General features: G+C 53.9%; 6 protein-coding genes across 6 annotated transcripts; 3 read left to right on the top strand and 3 right to left on the bottom strand.

Annotated features, from left to right (window-relative positions):
• Positions 1-1461: 1461 nt before the first annotated feature.
• GCG54_00002697 (LisH domain-containing protein) lies at positions 1462-2637 on the bottom strand (the record flags this gene model as incomplete). The annotated part of the gene is made up of 1 exon (XM_045402781.1): positions 1462-2637. The coding sequence occupies one exon, from the start codon at positions 2635-2637 to the stop codon at positions 1462-1464; it is 1176 nt and encodes a 391-aa protein (XP_045269399.1).
• Positions 2638-3375: 738 nt separating this feature from the next.
• On the top strand, positions 3376-5069 carry GCG54_00002696 (uncharacterized protein; the record flags this gene model as incomplete). Its single annotated transcript, XM_045402780.1, has 3 exons — positions 3376-3976; positions 4030-4116; positions 4165-5069. The coding sequence occupies 3 exons, from the start codon at positions 3376-3378 to the stop codon at positions 5067-5069; spliced, it is 1593 nt and encodes a 530-aa protein (XP_045269398.1).
• A 299-nt stretch (positions 5070-5368) lies between these two features.
• GCG54_00002695 (putative GTP-binding protein EngB) lies at positions 5369-6511 on the bottom strand (the record flags this gene model as incomplete). Its single annotated transcript, XM_045402779.1, has 1 exon — positions 5369-6511. One exon carries the CDS (start codon positions 6509-6511, stop codon positions 5369-5371), a length of 1143 nt encoding a protein of 380 aa, XP_045269397.1.
• A 757-nt stretch (positions 6512-7268) lies between these two features.
• Positions 7269-9068, bottom strand: GCG54_00002694 (Cytoplasmic 60S subunit biogenesis factor REI1-like; the record flags this gene model as incomplete). Its single annotated transcript, XM_045402778.1, has 2 exons — positions 7269-8808; positions 8917-9068. The coding sequence occupies 2 exons, from the start codon at positions 9066-9068 to the stop codon at positions 7269-7271; spliced, it is 1692 nt and encodes a 563-aa protein (XP_045269396.1).
• A 1239-nt stretch (positions 9069-10307) lies between these two features.
• GCG54_00002693 (putative E3 ubiquitin-protein ligase HECTD2) lies at positions 10308-14316 on the top strand (the record flags this gene model as incomplete). The annotated part of the gene is made up of 3 exons (XM_045402777.1): positions 10308-10498; positions 10563-12796; positions 12848-14316. The coding sequence occupies 3 exons, from the start codon at positions 10308-10310 to the stop codon at positions 14314-14316; spliced, it is 3894 nt and encodes a 1297-aa protein (XP_045269395.1).
• Positions 14317-15736: 1420 nt separating this feature from the next.
• Positions 15737-17141, top strand: GCG54_00002692 (Heterokaryon incompatibility protein 6; the record flags this gene model as incomplete). Its single annotated transcript, XM_045402776.1, has 2 exons — positions 15737-16971; positions 17105-17141. The coding sequence occupies 2 exons, from the start codon at positions 15737-15739 to the stop codon at positions 17139-17141; spliced, it is 1272 nt and encodes a 423-aa protein (XP_045269394.1).
• Between the last annotated feature and the right edge of the window lie 1608 nt (positions 17142-18749).

Genomic DNA, 18749 nt, shown 5'->3' with positions numbered 1-18749 from the left:
GATTTGGCCAGGGAGGCACTCTCATACGCTACAATAAGTCCTCAATATGAATGGAAGCCCCCTAATTTTCCTGGGGTGTGAATCTCACAACGAGATGCGAATGGCATGGCATACATTCTCCTGAACCCAATGTCCTTGGACCAACACAGAAGGTGATCTCCGCTCCCATTGACTTCTTCAGCATTGCCCGGAAACTCGTCAGGAGAAACAAGTGGCTTGTCGAATATATTGAAAGCCTTCTATTGATTCTCTGGTGGCTCCTCGAAAAGGCTCGTTTGGATTGTCAGGGCGGAAACCGACAAACATTGCGAGTTGTTGTTGGATAAATGGAAATAAAAGTCTCACACTTTTCCAAACGGTCTATTGATGAGACAAATTTGAGCATCCCAGGTCAATGGTGGGTAGTGCGTCAATAGCGAGGAGAGGCGCAAATGTGCATCGACCAGGCCGATGGCAGGAACACCAAGGAGGTACTCTCTCAATGTTTGGAAGCAAAATGGAGGAACTTTCTCAAAGACGGGAAAGTCTTGTTCGCGAAGCAGTAGAGCAAATATGCCGTGATGTGTTTTTGGCAATAGGTATTTAAGATGCTTTGGGTACGTTGTGGCACTGCATGGAGTGGAGGGAGGCACCCGGGCTCTCAATGGATTCTGATTAGCAATTGAATTACTTTGTATTTCTGTTAGGAACAAATGGCGAGTGGTAGACGCTTACTCCGTTGGGGAAAGTAAGGACGTAAGGCTGCTTAAAAGCTCTTGGAGGCGGCGGGCTAGACCACCTGATTTTCCTGCGTTTATGCCGCTGTATCTTTCACATACCTAACACTTGTTGCTTTAAAAGCTTTCATTTATTTAAGTATGTTTTTCTGAGAAGTAGAAATGTTGATAACGATAATAGCGAATGATAGGATAGAAGTATTCGTTATAGTAGATGAAAACCATGTCGTCTTTAGAAGGCTAGCTCCCTTACCGACCTTGCACTGGCATTCTGTCTTTGGGACTCGGTCCCTCGTCCGCAGGGGTATGACGATGACAAGATGAGAATCAAACAAGCTTCTGCGGATGGCTGCGAGATATCATGAGAAGCTGGCTGTTCTCTCGAGCGTCCTTTGACTAATCCTTTCCAGTTGCAGCTGAAGATAGACATCAGTTGCAAGAGGGGACTGAAAAAAGTAGAGAAATGGGTCAGAACTTTTATTCTATTTACACAGCATCGCCAGCGAAAGTCGACGCCGGCTCTATTCATGATTATTCCGCGTGCTAAGCTCTTTCGTCTTCTTAGTAGAAAAGAGCAACTTCTTGTCCGGAAGTGCAATGCTAACATTGAAACTGCTAAATCATACCGACCACACGCCCTTCAATACCCCATCTCTTCGCAACAATGAACCGAAAACGTTATTTTGGGGGATTCCAAAACTCCAGGGCCAAAAGAGCAGATGTAAACGCTGGGCCGCTAGCAGACTTAAAAGTCAAACTTGACGCCCTTCTTGCTGGTGATGTCAATCATGCCGCCGCGGTAGCTGCCGCGCTTCTTCTTGTTCTTCTCCTTGGTGAAGCCCTTGCCCTTGGTGACGATGAGGTCCTCGTGGGCGCGGTTGGAGTAGTCGTTGGGAACGTACTCGTTGCTGGCGAAGCGGGGGTCGATGTGGACCACGTCGGGGATACGAGAGAAGGGCTTGTTGGGGACCTTCTTGCCGTTGGCGTTCTTGCCGCGGTTGTTCTGCGCGCGGAAGACGACGGGGTCGGGAGGCAGAGGAGGGTCGGCGGCGCTGTTAACTTCGGGCGAGGTCTTATCCAGAGTCACGGACGAGTTGGAGGCCGAGTCCGCTTCCTTCGTCTTGTCTGCCTTCTTGTTCTTCTTCACCTTCTTGTCGTCTTCGGACTCAGACTCAGACTCGGAAGAGGAAGAGTCGGAGTCGGATTCGGGGAGGGGCACCTTGGCGGCCGTAGAGCCGTCGGAGTCAGAGTCGGAGTCGGAAGAGTCCGAATCGGAAGATTCGTCAGAAGAAGACTCCTCGCTGGAGCTGGAGGAAGAAGAATCGGAGTCAGAAGAGGAGCTGCTGGAAGCTTTTGTCTTTTGCTTCTTGGCCTTGGGGGCCTCGTCTTCGGAGCTGGAGTCGTCGGAGCTGCTAGAGTCGCTATCGCTGCTGCTCTCGCTGCTGCTGCTGTCGCTGTCGGACTCAGGAGCCTTGCGCTTCAGCACCTTCTTGGGCGCGGGCTTTTCGTTCTCGCTCTCGCTGTCCTCGCTGCTCGAGTCACTGCTAGAGCTCGAGCTGCTGGAGCTGCTGGAGCTGGAGCTGGAGCTGTCGCTCTCGGCGCCGGCGTCAGCCATGTCAACATCCTCCTCGTCGCTGCTATCGGAGCTGGAGCTGGAATCGCTGCTGTCGTCCTCCTTGGCCGCGGGAGCCTTGACGGTGGACTGCCAGGACTGGAAGACGGCGACCAGGCTGGGGCTAGCAGCCTGCTTCTTGGAGGGCTTCCATCCGCTCTTGGAGCGCTGCTTCTGGAAAGCCTGGTGGGCGGAGGTGAAGGCGTTGTCGGAGAGGAAGGCGTCGACGAGGTCCATCAATTGGTCGGGGGGTGACTGCTTGGCGGGCGCAGCGGCGGCCTTGCTACCCTTCTTCTCCTTCTTGACCATCTTGTCTTGGGTTTGCGGTGTCGCGGTAACGGGGGTAGTCGCAGAGGCTTTGGAAGAATTATTTGAGAAAAGCCAAGAGGGAGGACCAGAGGCTGACATGTGCGTCAGGTTCGTGGGAGGTTTGGTGGTGTGGCGTCGCCCCCCAAAAAAGCAATTGAGTCTGTCGCGTAGCAAGTTCCTCGGTGAGGGATAGAACTGACGGCGGCGGTCTTCACCTGGGAAAATTTCTGTGGATGTCGGCGAGTCGGCGCTCCAAAAATTTTGCGGCTTCCTTATCCCAGTCCCTCATCCCTGCCCCGCGACTTTTTTTTTTCATCCGAAAGATGTTCTTATCTTATCGTGAACCTCGATACATGAATTTATGCACGTAGGACCTCATTGGTCCAGAACGTCCAGTTGCCTGTTGGTTGCTCCCCTCCTTAGCGTGCCACGCGACAGGGGTGCAAGCTCATTGCCCGATCAGCAACAGCCGTTTGTTGACTTTCAATGTGGGCGGCTACCTCTGCGACTAGCGACAAAGCACCGTCCTATTCTTGGGGCCCGTTTCATAGTGCAACACTACGCAGATGACGACTTAGCCTTCGTTCGAACACTAGAGAGTCGGAACCGTCCTTCTCGCAAGCTGGATTGTTCTGCGGTCGACTTCATCCATCTCGTCATCATCCGTCCGATTCTGTAACCAAACCTGGAACCGACGTAAACGCGGCAGCCGCTGTCTCATCGAACCACTGACTCAAGATGAACGCTACCAAACGAAAGTTCAATGCCTTGATCCAGGGGATGGGCAGGTCCTCGACGTCGACCAAGTCCAGCGATGACTTTTCCAGCCTACCGGCCGAATCTCCTCGCCCTTCGACGACGTCCCTGCCAGCCTCGACCGCGGGCACATCGAACACGACGAACACGAATACGGATTCAAACGCCAAGATGCCCCTGTCGATAGAAGAGGATATCCTGCTGAAGCGCCGGCGCCTGCAGGCTCTGACGGAGAGGGCCACCATCAAGAACACCACAACCGGCGTTGCCGCGACAAAGGTATCGAATGTCGTTCTGAAAAAGTGGACGCCCAACTCCAAGGAGACAGTCGTCCAGGTCTCGTCAAAATACGCCCCGACCGATCGAAACGAACTTCTAAAGAGGCTAGCGAGCTTCCAAGAGATTACGGACTGGACGCCAAAGCCAGACAGGGTCAACGAGATCGAATGGGCGAAGAGGGGCTGGGTATGTCAGGGAAAGGATCGCGTGCGCTGTTCGCTCTGCAACAAGGAGCTCGTCGTCAAGCTTAACAAGCGTGAGGTCGACGGCAAAGAAGTGCCCGTACTGGTCGCTTCCGACGTTGGTAGGTCCACGGTATCCCTTGCTGAACTCTGGTATTTAAACTGATTGGTAAAGCAGAGGAAGCCTTGGTGGAGAAGTACTCCGACTTGATTGTCACGGCACATCTTGATCAGTGTCTTTGGAGGAGACGGGGATGCGACGGTAAGTCTTTACAGATGCCGGGTTGGGCTCTTTGGCTGATTTTTTAAGATTCATTGCTGCGATTGTCTCTCACGAACGCCAAGTTGAGCATGGAGGCCTTGCGACAAAGATACGAAGAGCTCTGCGCCAGAAAATCGTTCTTGCCGTATGAGTTCAACCTGAGACTTCCTGAGGGCTTGAACATCGACAGTGTTCTTGCTCAACTGCCAGAGGATTTCTTCACAAATCCGCCGCCCGCCAAAGACTCGCCAGACCCAAAACGGCCCAACAAGGTCGCTCTCGCCCTTGCTATGACAGGCTGGCAAGGTCTGACAAACCCTCGTATTGGTGCTGTACCAAACTCCGCCTCGTGTCACACGTGCCTGCGAAGACTCGGCCTGTGGATGTTCAAGAGCAAGGAGGTGAATGCCGAAGGCGAGGTCCTCGTCCCCGCACCAATGGACCACCTCGATCCCATCAGGGAGCATCGCTTTTTCTGCCCCTGGAAGAACCCGGTCGCACAACGCCTCAGCACTGCTAAGCCGGGATCCGAGTCGGACATGGCGGCGTGGAAGTGCTTAGCGCAGGTGCTTAAGAACGACGCCTATCTACGTGGAGCTCTCGACGACCGCCCAAAGAATAAGTCTTGGCACAACAGAGGCGCGTCAGTACCATCCACACCTGTTCGTAAAGGTGGCGGCGCACCCACGACCCCGGGCGGACCATACGACTCTCCCAGTGCGGCTACGGAACCAGCGGGCGAAGATGACGAAAAGTCACGAGACGCAAAGGACAAGGAGCGGTGGGCTCGCTTGCGGAGGGTCAAGAGTCTGTTCGAGTCGAAGAATGCGAAGAAGATCCGTAGAACGCTTAGTAGGCCGGGAACGGCGCGTTCGACTGCATCAGCAGCGACGGTGGCCACGGCGGCTACCGCTGCTACAACGGGGCAAGAAAAGGAGGCTGAGAAGGCTTGATGGGCCACAAGACTGTATTATATAAGTCACTCACTTGACTTTCTTTCTGCAATGGGCGGAGTTCTGGACGGGTTTCGAAGGAAGGATGATCCACGGTGTCTTAATTAGCTAGAATACCCACATGAAGGAGCTCGTACAATATGCTTCACGATTTGCTCCTTGCCACACACAGCCATTTGCCAACGTGTCGTATACATGATAAAGGCCCCATCGCTCGGGTTCAAACAGTGAGTTGCATGTCTTCTAGAGGGTATCTAATCCATCTGGGTTCCCACACACTATCGTACAGACATACTAGCTCATGAGCTCCAGTCTCCAAACTTCTTCTCCAGCTCTTCGAAAGAGATGGTCTTCCCAGACCACGCCCTGGGATCACTCTCCATTGCTTTTCCAGGCTCCGCAACCCGCTTCTCCTCCTCCTGAACCGCTTCCTTCTTTTCCACCGCCGCCTTCTTCTTCTTGACCTTCGCCGGCGCAACAGCCTGCCTCAACCCAAGCATCTCCAAAATCTCCATCCTCACCCCCGCCATACCCGCCGCGTTCACCGCAAACGTCCTCCCGTCCTTCACCCTCTCCATCTTGGCCGCGGTAAGATACACCCTCGGCACCCACAACCCGGCCCCCAACCTCCCAAAGCACCGCTCCACCTCCGCGAACCGCCGCATGATGCCCCCGTCCTTCTTCCTCTCCCGCCCGCGCCCCGCGCCGCTGACCTTGTCAAGCTTCGTGAACACCACCACCACAGGCCGCCCGCTCGCCGCCAGCAGGCCCATGACCGCCTCGTCCTGCGCGCCGACCTTCTTCTCCGCCGAGAGGAGCAGCACCGCGCCGCGCAGCATCGTGCGCTTGTTGACGTACTGCGTGATCTGCTCGCCCCACTCGCGGCGGCTGGCGTGGCCGTACCCCGGCGTGTCGACGAGGACGAGCCCGTGCTGCCGCGCGGCGTTGGCGGTCTTCTCATCGGGGGTCACTTTGCGCGAGTGCGTGGGGGGTTTGCCGACGCCGTAGGCGTTCATCATCACCGTCTTGCCGGGCTTCCAGCTTTCCTTGGCGAGCTCGGCGACGCCGGTGAGGGCGTTGACGAAGGAGGACTTGCCGCAGTTGGAGGCGCCGATGATGCAGAGTTCCGGGGTGGTGGTGTTGATCGGGTGCTGCTTCCAGAATTGGGCCGAGTAGAGGAAGGAGGCCGGGGGTTGGCGGAAGAAGGAGGTTGCGTCTGCGAGGGCGGCGGAGAGTCTGCTGGTGGCGGTGATTGTGCCGCTCTCCGTGGGGGTGTCTGCGGTAGGAGTGGGTGGAGGGGTGGCGGCGTCTTTTGGGGGGAAGCCGAGGATGGCTGACCTGACATCGTCGGATGACGGCGTTGCGGATAGCTTCTTTCGTTGGGGCCTCGTCGGTTTCGGTTGTGGTTTTGGAGGTGCGCGGGGCGGTGGCACGTAGTACATTGTGTTTGATTCCCAGATGTCTTCGGGTTTGCTGATTTTGTCCAGCTCCTCTTGGGACAAAAAGTTTTCAGGGACTTCAAGAGTATTCGATGGCACCCTCTGCCGGCTTCCAACGTCTTGCCGTCGCCGCTCATCTCGCACGCCATCCCGGCTACTTCTAGGGTCCGGACGGTTCATGCGAGTCGGTGGTCCATCGCGCGCGCCCTGGAAGCGCGACCTCGCAGCATCTTCATTAAACCCCCGGTGCCGTCTCACATCGTTATCTGCACTGCGATAGGAGGGCTGATCTTGGCGAAACCGTGTAGGCCGGGCGGGAGCGCTGGTGGGAGGCCTGTCTTCGATAACTCGGCGTCTCTGCAAATTTTGCGTGGCGGGCCTGGATGCGAGGCGCCGCGCTCCTGCGACTGACCTCATGGCTTTTGAATATGAAAATTTGGATTTTCTGATTAAGATGAGAACAATGAGGACAATGGACGGATGAAAGTTATGATGGGAGTTACTAGGTTCACTTCTAAAATTATGCATGTACGCAATTTTGACGTTTCAATACTTGCATATTCCCTCATTTTGGGCCATCACACATGCGCATTTCACAAGAGACGATACTTTCGGCTTCAATGGCCTCTATTTTGTCTACCTTCGTTATGCATGGTTAATCAAAGCCTCATCATGCATGCCAACTCCCATGTTGGCTCGGCAAATCCCAGAAAGCAAGAAAACAACCCGTCCAACGCCCTCCAAACCAACTGCGAGTCGTCTAACCACCGGCCTGGTAGCGGTAGTAGAAGTTCTTCTGGTTGTTGTTCTTCTCGCTGACCTTGTAGTCTCTTCTCTTCTCGTAGCGGGTGGCGGCGCTCCGTCCTCTGGTAGCCTCCTCCTTGGCGACACGCTTCGCGTGGTCCGAGACACCAGTCATGCCCGCAGCATCTCTGCGAGCAATCGCGCGGGCGTTGCGAGACTTGGGGTTGCCAGTGTTCGCCACCTCCTGGCCGTCGACATCCATCTCGTCGCCGGAGCCAGCCTCGATCGCCAGGCGCTCACGCTCAGCACGCTCCTCGGGAGTGGGGTAGTTGTTCAGGTTCTGGCGGAAGTAGCGGTTGTGGGCGCGGTGGCCAACTGACTTGCCAGATGGGAGGTGCAGCTCGTAGTCGTCGTAGAACACAGCACGGGTGTGCTTGTGTGCGTGAGAGTGCCAGCCGTCCACCTGGTGATGAGCTCGGGGATCCTCGCGGGAGTGGTGAGGGTGCTTATCCAAGCGCTCGAACTGGTCGTACTTGCCATCTGCGGTAAAGGCAGTGAGGTCTTCAGAGTCGAGCGATGAAGCGTCGCTGTCCGTCTCCCAGCCCTCGTCGGCTCCGTCCTCAACCTCCTCGCCGTCCTCACCAACCAGCTTAGTGGGGCGCTTCAGGCCCAGCTTCGCTCCACCGTTCTGGTCCGCCTCCTCTTCATCGTCTGAATCGCCATCATCAGAGTAGGTGCTTCGGAAATCGTAGAAATCGCCAATATCCAGCTGGACCTCCTCTGTGTCGTAGGGAATCTTGCAGTGACCCTTGTCGCGCATGTGGGTCTGAACAGCGAATGCCGTCTTCTTGGTCTTGAAGCAGTACAAGCACTGGTGGCCCTCGTGGACGCGCTCCTGGAGGTGCTGCAGCAGACCCTCGAGGTCGACCAGGTACTGCTTCTCGGGGATGAACATGTCGTGGAAGCGCTCCATGTGGTTAGCGTTGAGGGGAACGGACGGCGACTCGTAGTTGCAGAAGAGACAGGACTTGATAGACCAGGCGATCTCCTGCTTAGACGGAACAGGGGTGGCGGACTCGGAGTCGCGGTTCATGTTGACGTCCTCGCCAGCATGCTGGCCCTGAGCCGACAGGTGAGGGTTCGAAGGGCGCTTGACGGGAGAGGGGCGCTCGTCCTTTGCCTCATCGATGTTGGCCTTCTTCAGGCCCTCGACAACGGCAGTGAATTCCTCCTCGGCCTCGGAATCCAACTCCTTCTCGACAGCGATGGGCTCGCCAAGGGAGAAGGTGGAGCTCATGACGGAGCTGGCATCGTCGGCAATGGGGCCCTTGCGACGGGCGATGGCAGCGACGCGGACCTTGTGCTTCTGGCTGGTGAGATGGTTCTGGAAGGCATTCTCGCTGGAGTAGGACTTTTGGCAGGCCTCGCAAGTGCGCTCGAACATGGCCTTCTCGGCCTCGGCGCTCTGCGCAGCGCGGGCCTGAAGGACCTTCTCATTGAAGATCTCGGAGGCGATGGGAGGAAGGGAGGCAACTCGGCGCTTGAGGTTGTAGCGACTGCAAGGATGATGTCAGTTGGTCTAGGCGTCATAGCGGGGTGATGAGAAAACAGAAAACGGCAACAACAAGCGAAGCAAAGCAGCCGGGAATATGAGGACAACTTACTGCCAGTCGCTCTTCATGTGGCCTCTCTGGAGATCGATGTTTCGGTAGGCAACGGCGCAGGTGTTGCAGGTGTAGGGGTGCGAAGCTGCGGTAGCCCCTCCATTAGGAGGAGAGGCACCAAGGGCAGCGACATCAACGCTCGCCACCTCCATAGTGAAGTTGTCGCGTGCAGGTAAAGTGGTCTCTTTCTTCTGGTGATTGAAATCGGTTCTCGACTCTTTGATCGGCTCTTAGCAATAGGGAGAAAGCGCACGCAAATGTGATTTTGCAGAGTGCGCGCAAGAAAAGAAGTCCAGGCAAAATATTGGGCGACCAAGGGTGATGGGTGTCGGAGGCAACGGAGGGGAAAATGAATTTAAAAGGGAAAATTCTCCAGGGCTTTAGTGGGTTAGCGCGGGGGTTTGGAGGGCAGTGATAGTTCAGGCACGTCACTCAGCCCAGAGCCCTGGCTTGGGTTGATCTGAGGAGTCTGGCCACTGGGAAGGCTTGAACTCTAGCGCGTCCCGTCCTGGCAGTTGACCATGGACCCTGGAGAGCGGGGGTCTTTCTCGCCGGGTGCGTGCTGTTTCTGCAGTGGAGCCACTGGATCTTTGAAGGCTGATGTCCAGCTGCTTTTCTCCCGAATATGAGGTAAGACTCAACAAATGCAAATGCAAACCGCATGTAGGTAGAAGAAATGGAACTAATTAGATGCGAAACAAGTCGCCTCTTTAGTAATTACCTTTGCACTCCTCTTGATTACGTTTCTTTTTCCTCGCTGTTTGCCAACGGAATGCTATCTCCGTACAAGAACATTGTTGAAACCTGCGGATGACCACATACAGATGTAGCAACCTCGTTCTCATAATCCTCGGCCTGCCAATTTTTTACTTCCTTTCTCCTCTTCTTTTCTTTCTCCTAACTCCGTTGTTCTTGACTTTTGGGTTATGCTTTCGTAAGCACAGCATTTCACTATCCGGTGGCACGCTTTGCTGACTTTCGGATGAGGAGGGTCAGCAGTCATCGGCGCTGGGTACCAGGATAGTGGAGAGGCCTCTACACCCAACCCATGGGGTGTACAAAGGAGAGTCTCGCTGGCTTACCTTACGAATACAGACGCAGCTTGTCGGCAGAGACAGCTGCTTCTCCCCATAACATCACAACCACTTAATCCTTTCCTTTTCTACAGGCCCCGATCCAACTCCACGAGTGCGTGGACATTAGCGCCATACAGATACTTAAGTTATACTCGTCATAATCCATCCAAAGTCTCTACTACAGTGTCAAGAGGCTCGTCGCCGTCGCCGCCGTCATCGTCGTCGGGGTCACCCTCACCCTGCAACAGGAGGCCCAGAAGAAGGGATATTTCTCTGCCTTTGGTTCGCACACCTCATCCTCCAACCCCGAAAACGATGCCAAAGCCCGACAACAACTTCGATGCCGATGTCCTTGCCGGTCTGTGGGAGGACGCGCCATTTGCGCGCTTGCCTCCCGATGCGCCCCCCGAACTGAAGGACATGGTCCAGAACATCGAGAACCCCAAGCGCGTCTACGCCATCCACCGTGCCAGTCGACGGCACAACTTCCAGATCCTCGTCGAGATGTAAGCCGCCAAACTTGTTGCTGCGGCCCTCCTTTGGTACACGCGCTGACTGGGTCCTTTACAGATACATCCTCCAGCTGCGATACGGCTGCGACTCCAAGACGTGTACGACATCCACCTGCTTCTCCTGTCGCAAGCGCCTCGCTGGCAAGGCCCCCATCAGACGATACAACACCACCAGTGCGCGGACATTAGCTGTCTACTTGGCGAGCCAGGACAACCCAGAAACAGGACTGTGCCCAAACCTCAAGCCGTCCAAGGAGCCACCAGCCGCCGTCAACTCGCTGATATTCTCACCAAACCCCGCCGCCCCCGCGTTTACCGATCCATTCTCGAAACGGCCCTCTACCCCGAAGGAACCCCGCCGCCGGAAGTCAGGCTCTGCTGTTCGCGTGAACGGCGAATGCAGCAACTCCAACAAGGCTTCCACGGATGCCGAGGGAAACAGTCGTCCGGGATCTGCCCACAATGAACGGTCGCATTTCGACTCCTCCACTGGCACCGCTCAAATGCCCGTCAAGGTCACCGAGCGACCCATCAGTAAAGACTACCGCTCTTTCGCCGCCAACGTGTTCGGTAGCGTTGCTTTCAAAATGCTGGAATGGCTCACTCCAGCCGGTCTGGACGCCATGTCCCAGAAGGTTGCGGCTCTCGAGGCCGACGCTGCGCCCAGTCCTGGCAGGGAGGAGCTTTTCAGATCTCAAAAGCCGTCGGGACAATCGACACCGATTCAGGCGATATCGCCAGTGATATACGCCGATACGAAGGATCAGAACGACTTGCCGGAGCCAACGGTGGAACAAGGGCCAGACGCTGCCTTAGAGCAGGCCTCCGAGAAGCTCCATGCTTCGAACCCAACCATGCCCAACTCGCGACCAGGCAAACCTAAGAGGAGCTCGAGTGCGAGAGTGCGTGCCAACTCAAAACCGAAAAGGAAACTGTCTATCGAACCATACCCGACGACATCGTATTCGGAGGATGTCACCTCGGGCCTAATGTCTCCCAGGGTAAATGGTAGTCAACATGAGAAGCCGCCTAGGCCGCCAAAAGCATCGCACATCAACCCTTACGCTATCCCGGAGATTCCGTCAACACCATCGTTCTTCGACAACGTCCCATCACAAAACCGACCGGTCATGATTGTTCAGGAACCAGAGTCAATATCTAAACCGGCTTTGACCAACGGAGAGGCTCCCTCTGAGGCACCAAAAGCCGAGTCTGGAAGTCCTCCGCAAACCGAGCCAGTTGGTGCTGAGGCCCCTGCCGACGACTGCAAGAAGATCGAAGAGCCTGTCGAGATGTCGATGGCTGACAGTCTGCTCCCGCAATCCTTGACGTCGTTGAATGTGGAGGTTGTCGACCTGTTATGCGATATTCTGCAAGACGACGGCACCTCAGAATTACACCTTCTGGATCCTGCCAAGATCACCAGCACATACTCTGGACTCAAGGATCGGCCAAAGATGCAAAGGAAACGGACATCTCGGGGTAACTACCCAAAGCGACTGCGGAGGCAGTGGAAGTTATTCATCGAGCAGACCCTGTTCAACATCCTCAGCGACCCGCAAAGCCTCGTCTCATCCTTTGTCAAGGACGATGAACTTCTGGACTCTCACACTATCTGGTACTGCATGTTGCGACTTACCCGTGTCGCTCCCAGTCTAGTCTTCCACAGCTTGTGGCTGGCCGCTGGTAGTCTCTTTGGCGCGCCAAAATCGCTTCAGTCGCTTCGTTCTCCTACCACAAGAGTCTTTCGTCGCGAGCGATCACTTGCCAACGTGGAGGCGGGCCAGCTTTTGTCAATCTGCTTGCATGCTCTGGTTGCGGCAGCTCCGTTGATCACCGATTCAAGGACACTCTTTGATATGTCACGTATCCGGTCCAACGGCCTCACTCTGGCTGGGAGTGGTGCTCTGGCACGACAGCCTGCTTGGCTCTGCCTTCTTTACGATGATGCCTTCTCAAATGACCTTGCTCTGAGGCTAGCAAGACGATTGTTCGCGGCGATCTCCGCTCGCAAATGTTTCGCAGAAATGGTTGCCCAAGATGATGACATTGATGACGATGAGCAGGAGCTGGATGCTCTGCGGCCTCTCCTCACGCAGTTGGATTCTCTCAACGGAGACTTGGCATCGAACCCCGAGTTGGAACAGCTTGAACGAGCTGGACATGAAACCAGGGTCTCTACCCTGCTCTTGGACTGGGCCAAGACCGTGCTGCTCCAGGAGTGGGATGGCAAGCCGGAAATCTCTTGCGATGGCTCCTTTGGCGGAGCCTTGTCGCTCATTGCGGCCATGTGTAAGCGGTGTATGCCCCAGCGACTTGAACATCACAGCTAACTTTTGACAGATCAAAAACGACAGTCCCTTCTAATTGGAGACGCCCACTTTCGAGTGGATTATTTCGCCGATAGGCTGGACTCAATCAACATGCCGGTTGCCTGGCTCTCCCATACATCCCACAGACAAAAGAAGCACCTCTTGGACTTTCCCTTTATCTTCGACCCATCGACGCTTGTTTCTTACTTCCGATCAATTAACTTCTCAAAGATGAGCCGAAGCTACGAAGAATCAAGTTCTCTTCAGACGAGGATGAAGGCGATAGTTGCGCCTGGCGGTCTCATCACCAACCCTCACCATAAATTGGTCTTGCAAGATCTTCTCAAGACGGCGTCTTCAAAGTACCTGATTCTCGAGATCAGCCGAAAGCATGTCATCAGAGACGCATTCGATCAGTTGTGGCAACGCGAGGATCGAGAGCTTCACAGACCATTGAAGATTCATCTTGGTGAGGAAGGTGGTGAGGAAGGCTTTGATTCTGGTGGAGTCCAGCAGGAATTCTTCAGACTTGCAGTAGCCGAGTGTCTCAACCCGGACTACGGCGCCTTCACGGTCGACGAGCGAACGCGTATGGCCTGGTTCGTCCCTGGCTCTATCGTACCTGTCTGGAAGTTCGAGATCCTTGGCCTGCTCATGTCACTGGCCGTATATAACGGCCTGACGCTGCCAATCACGTTTCCCAAGGTTCTTTACCGCAAGCTTCTGGGCGAACCCGTCGACGAGTTGTATCACATCGCGGACGGTTGGCCAGACCTTGCCATGGGCCTTACAACTCTGTTGGAGTGGGACGAAAGCAACGGAGCCGTTGAGGACATCTTCGCACGCACCTACGAGTTCTCGGTGTCCATGTTTGGACAGCCCGTGTCACGAGAGATGGACGCTAAGGCTAGCAGCTGGCCACAGTTTGACGCAACCGCGAGGAAATCACTCACAAGTGAAAACCCAGAGGACGCCCCTCTGGTCACTAACAAAAACAGAAACGCCTACGTGAGCGACTACATCAGATACCTCACAGACGTCTCTGTTCGCCCACAATACAAGGCGTTTGAGCGTGGCTTCCGCGCTTGCCTACACCCGAAGGCACTGCAATTGTTGACACCGTCACTCCTCCAGTCTCTTGTTGAGGGTGTCCAGGAGATCGACGTTAGCGAGCTACGCCGTTACGCTAGATATGTCGGCTGGGACAACAGCCACCGCAGCGTCCGCGACTTTTGGTCGATCGTTAAGCGCTATGATGAGAAGATGAAGAGGAAGCTACTGGAGTTCGTCACGGCATCGGACCGTGTCCCGGTGGGAGGCATGAAGAATTTGCAATTTGTCGTGCAAAGGAACGGCGAGGAAGAGGGCGAGGGCGGACATTTGCCCACAGCGTACACATGTTACGGCACATTATTGCTGCCCGAGTACAAAGACAAGGAGGTCCTGAGAGAGAGGCTTTCGATGGCATTGGAGAATGCGCAGGGCTTTGGTTTTGCTTAAAGCGAATAGGAGAGGAGAGTTGTATTTTAGAGAAGCAGTCGTAAAAGCATGGATGAAGGGATGGAGTTTTCTTAGGCTTGATATCCTCGGCGCTCCTAAGTCGATTGAGGCGACGAAATGAAATCTGTATTCAAACCCCATCTACTACTAGGCTGCTTGGGAAGTAGGCGTGGGTTTGGCATCATTCTGATCTCCCTGCACGGAGACCGCCTATTTTTCCTGTGCCTCAGCGGCTACTTTTGCTAGGTATGGTAACATACTCGACCTTGCTGTCGTCGCTGCTGTCGTCGTCGCCGCTCTTTTTATCATCATCATTACTTCTACTACCGTCTTTAACAGAAGCTATCAACTACACAGGACGCAGGAAACATAGCCGCAAACACAGGAGATTAGGTCCTCTCGCTGCACGACAACGTGAATAGCTGAAAAGGCATTTGTTGCCGATAGATCAGGCTGCAGATTACAGCGGGCTTGTACGTGGCCGCTCATATGCATTGCCAAGGGCATTCATCTACCAATAGACAACACTGAGGCGGAGTCAACCACGATGATTGGATATCTTGTCATGAAGACAAGCATCCACTCGTGTGGTAATCGCACAGCCTGATGTGAGATGCTTTCGACGATTTTCCAGTAGTTTTAGTCTCTCGACCTCATCCGGTCCACCCCATACCGAATCTCACTCAACATCTCCCCAGACTCTACTTCTACTTTACTCGCCTTAAAGTCAAGATGACCATGACCAACTGGCACAATTTTGCCTGCCGCCGGTTGGATGCGACGTTCCTTGACGATATCGGAGCGCCGTCATGCTTCAATTGTAGAGAGGTTGCGACAATCCACGAAGCTTCTTCTGGGATTGCTGCAGGTAAACCGCCTGAAACACCGTAACAATTGGGATTCGAGCTTCGTCGTTCCCGTTTACGGAGGGTCTGTTCAGCGACAAAAGGGATGAAACGTTTCTTAGGCTTGATATACTCGGTGCTCCTCAGTCTAAATAAGGATTTGATCTCTGATGTACCAGTTTGTTGTTTTTCGCACCAATACATGAACCTGTCGTTAAGACGGCAGGCATATCGACGTAGCTACTAGTTGGGCAACATTTTCGATACAAGCGACTATGCAGACGAAAGATGCTGGTCACATGAGCCCTTGGTTTTAATTGCGTTGCTTGCTAGGTGGAATCCTCTACCAATGAGCAATGCAGTGGGTTTAGTGAATGATGATTGGATCCTTTGGCTGTAGGTATCCAGACAAACAAGGCATAGCCACGTCGGAGCATGTGTAGCCTCGTCTGACACGAACGTCCACCATCAATATTCTACTCCTGTCCACACCAGCTCTTCTTCTGCCTGTTGATCGACTCTTGACGGTGAAAGAATAGAAGGGCATAGTCTGAGGCCGGACGACACCAGTCGACATGATCAACTGGCACGCTTCAACATGCCGTCGACCAGATGTTCAATTCCTAGACGATCTAGAAGCTCCAACGTGCTTCAACTGCGGAGAAATTGGAATGATCGATGAAAACGAGACGTTGGAGAACACCGTCGGAAACGCTCTCGAGACATCATCACGAGCCGAATTCAGCCTCTGTTGGCCATCATCCCTCCCGTATGTGCAGGAAACGTCCGCAACAGGCGGCTTGACGGAGACGGCCCCCATCCCTAATGACAACGTTGGGAAGCAAGCAGGCGAGAGGACGAAACTGCTGAATATAAACGACGGTGTGCCTAAAGAGACGCAGATGTCCTTATACGAGCCTCTGTCTGCGCGCAGAATCCGCTTGCTCAGCCTGCTCCCTGGCTCCTACCATGATCCGCTTCGTTGCGAGCTACGCACCGTCGATTTGCAGTTCAAACCGGAATACGAGGCGGTCTCATACACGTGGGCTGGCGAAAATGGAGACGCATCTAGGTCAAAGAGATTATACGTGGGAAAACGGTATGACATTCTCGCCATCACGAACAACTGTGCCAACGCCCTTCGACGGCTTCGTTACGTTCACCACAGCAGAGACCTTTGGCTAGATGCTGTCTGTATCAACCAAGACAACAACAACGAGAGATCTCATCAGGTCGGCATCATGCGAAACATTTATGCAATGGCCAAGAGGGTTCTCATTTATCTCGGTGAAGATCCAACAGATCCCGAGCCACAGGTTACCGCTCCGTGGACATACGCAGCGAAAGGAAACAGCATCGAGCTAAGGGAAGATATGACAAAACTGTCCTACTTCACCAGAATGTGGGTCGTACAAGAAGTTGCCTCTGCCCGATGCGCATGGGTTCTCTACGGATCGAGAGGGGCCAAGTGGGAAGACTTTGTCAGACCTCCACATTACTTCAATAACTCTGCATTGGTACCAGTACATTGCAACTACGAGCTATTGGCAAGCTCTCATCCTTGGCTTCAACTTGCGGTCCAGCCCAAAGTCAGAGGGGTTCATGAGCTTTACGAGCTCATGATCAAAACAACAAGCTGCCAGGCGACAGATTCTAGGGACAAGGTCTTCGCTTTACTCGGTCTTTTGACTGGGACGCGGGAGCCTGGGCTGGTTCCCGACTACTCTTTGAGTCGTGGCCAAGTTTTCGCCGGTCTCACAGCCTTCATCCTCAAGGAAAATACCGAGAGTCTGTGGCGTATTTTCGCAATGTGCGAGCCAGCCTCTTTGCAGGAAGCTCCCTCATGGACAATAGATTGGGCGACATCACCTCGGCCACCCATCCTTGAACTGACAACTTCTAGAGTCTACGTCGACTTGGAAGCCCCCAACCCAAAGCTCCAGGAGTTCGAGCCCCTGGGACGCGATCAAGCTGTCATAGCAATGCCACCCCAAATCAATAACCACGTACGATTCCATCGTGATGGTTGGCTTCTTCTGCAAGGTTTCTCGCCGTATGCCCTGGACGATTGTTACCTGTCGGCGGCGAGCGGCCCTCCCGGGGTGATCAGTGGCGTCCACTTTGCGCCGTTCATTCCGTTAAAAGAAAGAGAGAAACGTTTGGCAGCTTCAAATTGGGCGCAGAAAGGCGATAGGGTCTTCGTCGTTGCCAGCCTCCCCAATCACCTGTTGATCCTTCGACCCATAGCAAACTCAACCAAGTATACCTACGTGGGCATATGTGATCCACCGAAACTCAACTTCGCCAATCACCTAGCCAGCTCCCTAAGCAAGGAATGTATCTTGATGATATCAGCATGGAATATGATAATGTCAAACACGGCCTCAGAACGTTGGCTTGACTCTTGGTTTTGGTTTTCTGTGAAGAATGTCTGCGAGAACATTAAGATACTGCACGCAGCTTATGTAGCCACTGGGGGCTTGGCTGAGTCACCAGGAGACATGGCAATGGAGCCTACAACAACAAGGACAAGTTCAGGGGACAAAGAACTCTACATTTGCCTATCTGACGTCCGTATTGGTAGGTGACTTACTCTTACTGCGGCTATAGTCAGAGATCTCCATGTCATTTTGAAGGCTTACCAAGAATACCAGGTGAGCAGGAGAAGCGAGTGAGGCCTTCGAAGCGCACTGCAACAATTTCTGAAAAAGATGATTGGCAGGTCGACTTGAAACACAATACGTTTCTCGCGTATGCCAGCTGGATCTGGACTCAAGCCCTCCTCTCCAGTGTGACTCTCTTTAACTGGGCACAATTATCTTGGGAATTCTCATTTTTCCGAGAAGATTTGCTCCATTGGATTCGTTCTTCCGTTCCAGCGATGCACAGATTCATGTTGCCCGTGGAGTTTGAGTCATACGATATGCTCCGGTCACTCCTAGGACACAACTTAAAGACATTATCAAAAGGGTATCGAAGTCTTCTGCAAAGATTTAAAATATGGCAACGTGAAGCACGAACAGATGTTGAGCCTACGGGACACGTTCAAATCTCGCAATTCCTGCACGATCAACTTCAGCTTCACCCTGACACTCTCCAAGGCCGTCGACACGATTCTGATGACACCTGGGCAGAGATTTTCTCACGTGTGTGGCCGGTCCTCAGGTCATACACGAGTTTCCAGGAGCGGAACAGACGGGCTATCTCTTCGAAGGAGATGGAAAGCTTAAGGAAGGGCTTGGATGCCATGTTGGGTTACCCCGGAGACGGACTGGACATGGCATGGGACTTGTTGCTTGACGTTGTGCATGGTACAGAGCAGCATCTCCTTCCGCTCGAGGAGCTATTCACAATCTCTCCTCTCAGGAAGAATGACCCAAAAATATCACAAAGGCATACAGCCATCTCCGAATTTTGGGCATATCCTCCATTTGTAGCCAAGGCGAAATGGGGGGACGTATGCATTGGCTGATAGGCGGATAAGATGATCTTTCAGTGCGTAAATCTATAATGGTGGTCAATTCTTATGTTTTGTATGACATTTGAATAACTACATCCGAGATTGTTCCTGGATGAATCAAATGACGT

The sequence above is a fragment of the Colletotrichum gloeosporioides genome (assembly GCF_011800055.1).
Source record: "Colletotrichum gloeosporioides strain Lc1 chromosome Unknown consensus_13, whole genome shotgun sequence".
Lineage (NCBI taxonomy): Eukaryota > Fungi > Ascomycota > Sordariomycetes > Glomerellales > Glomerellaceae > Colletotrichum > Colletotrichum gloeosporioides.
This window is presented reverse-complemented; position numbering and strand designations above follow the sequence as displayed.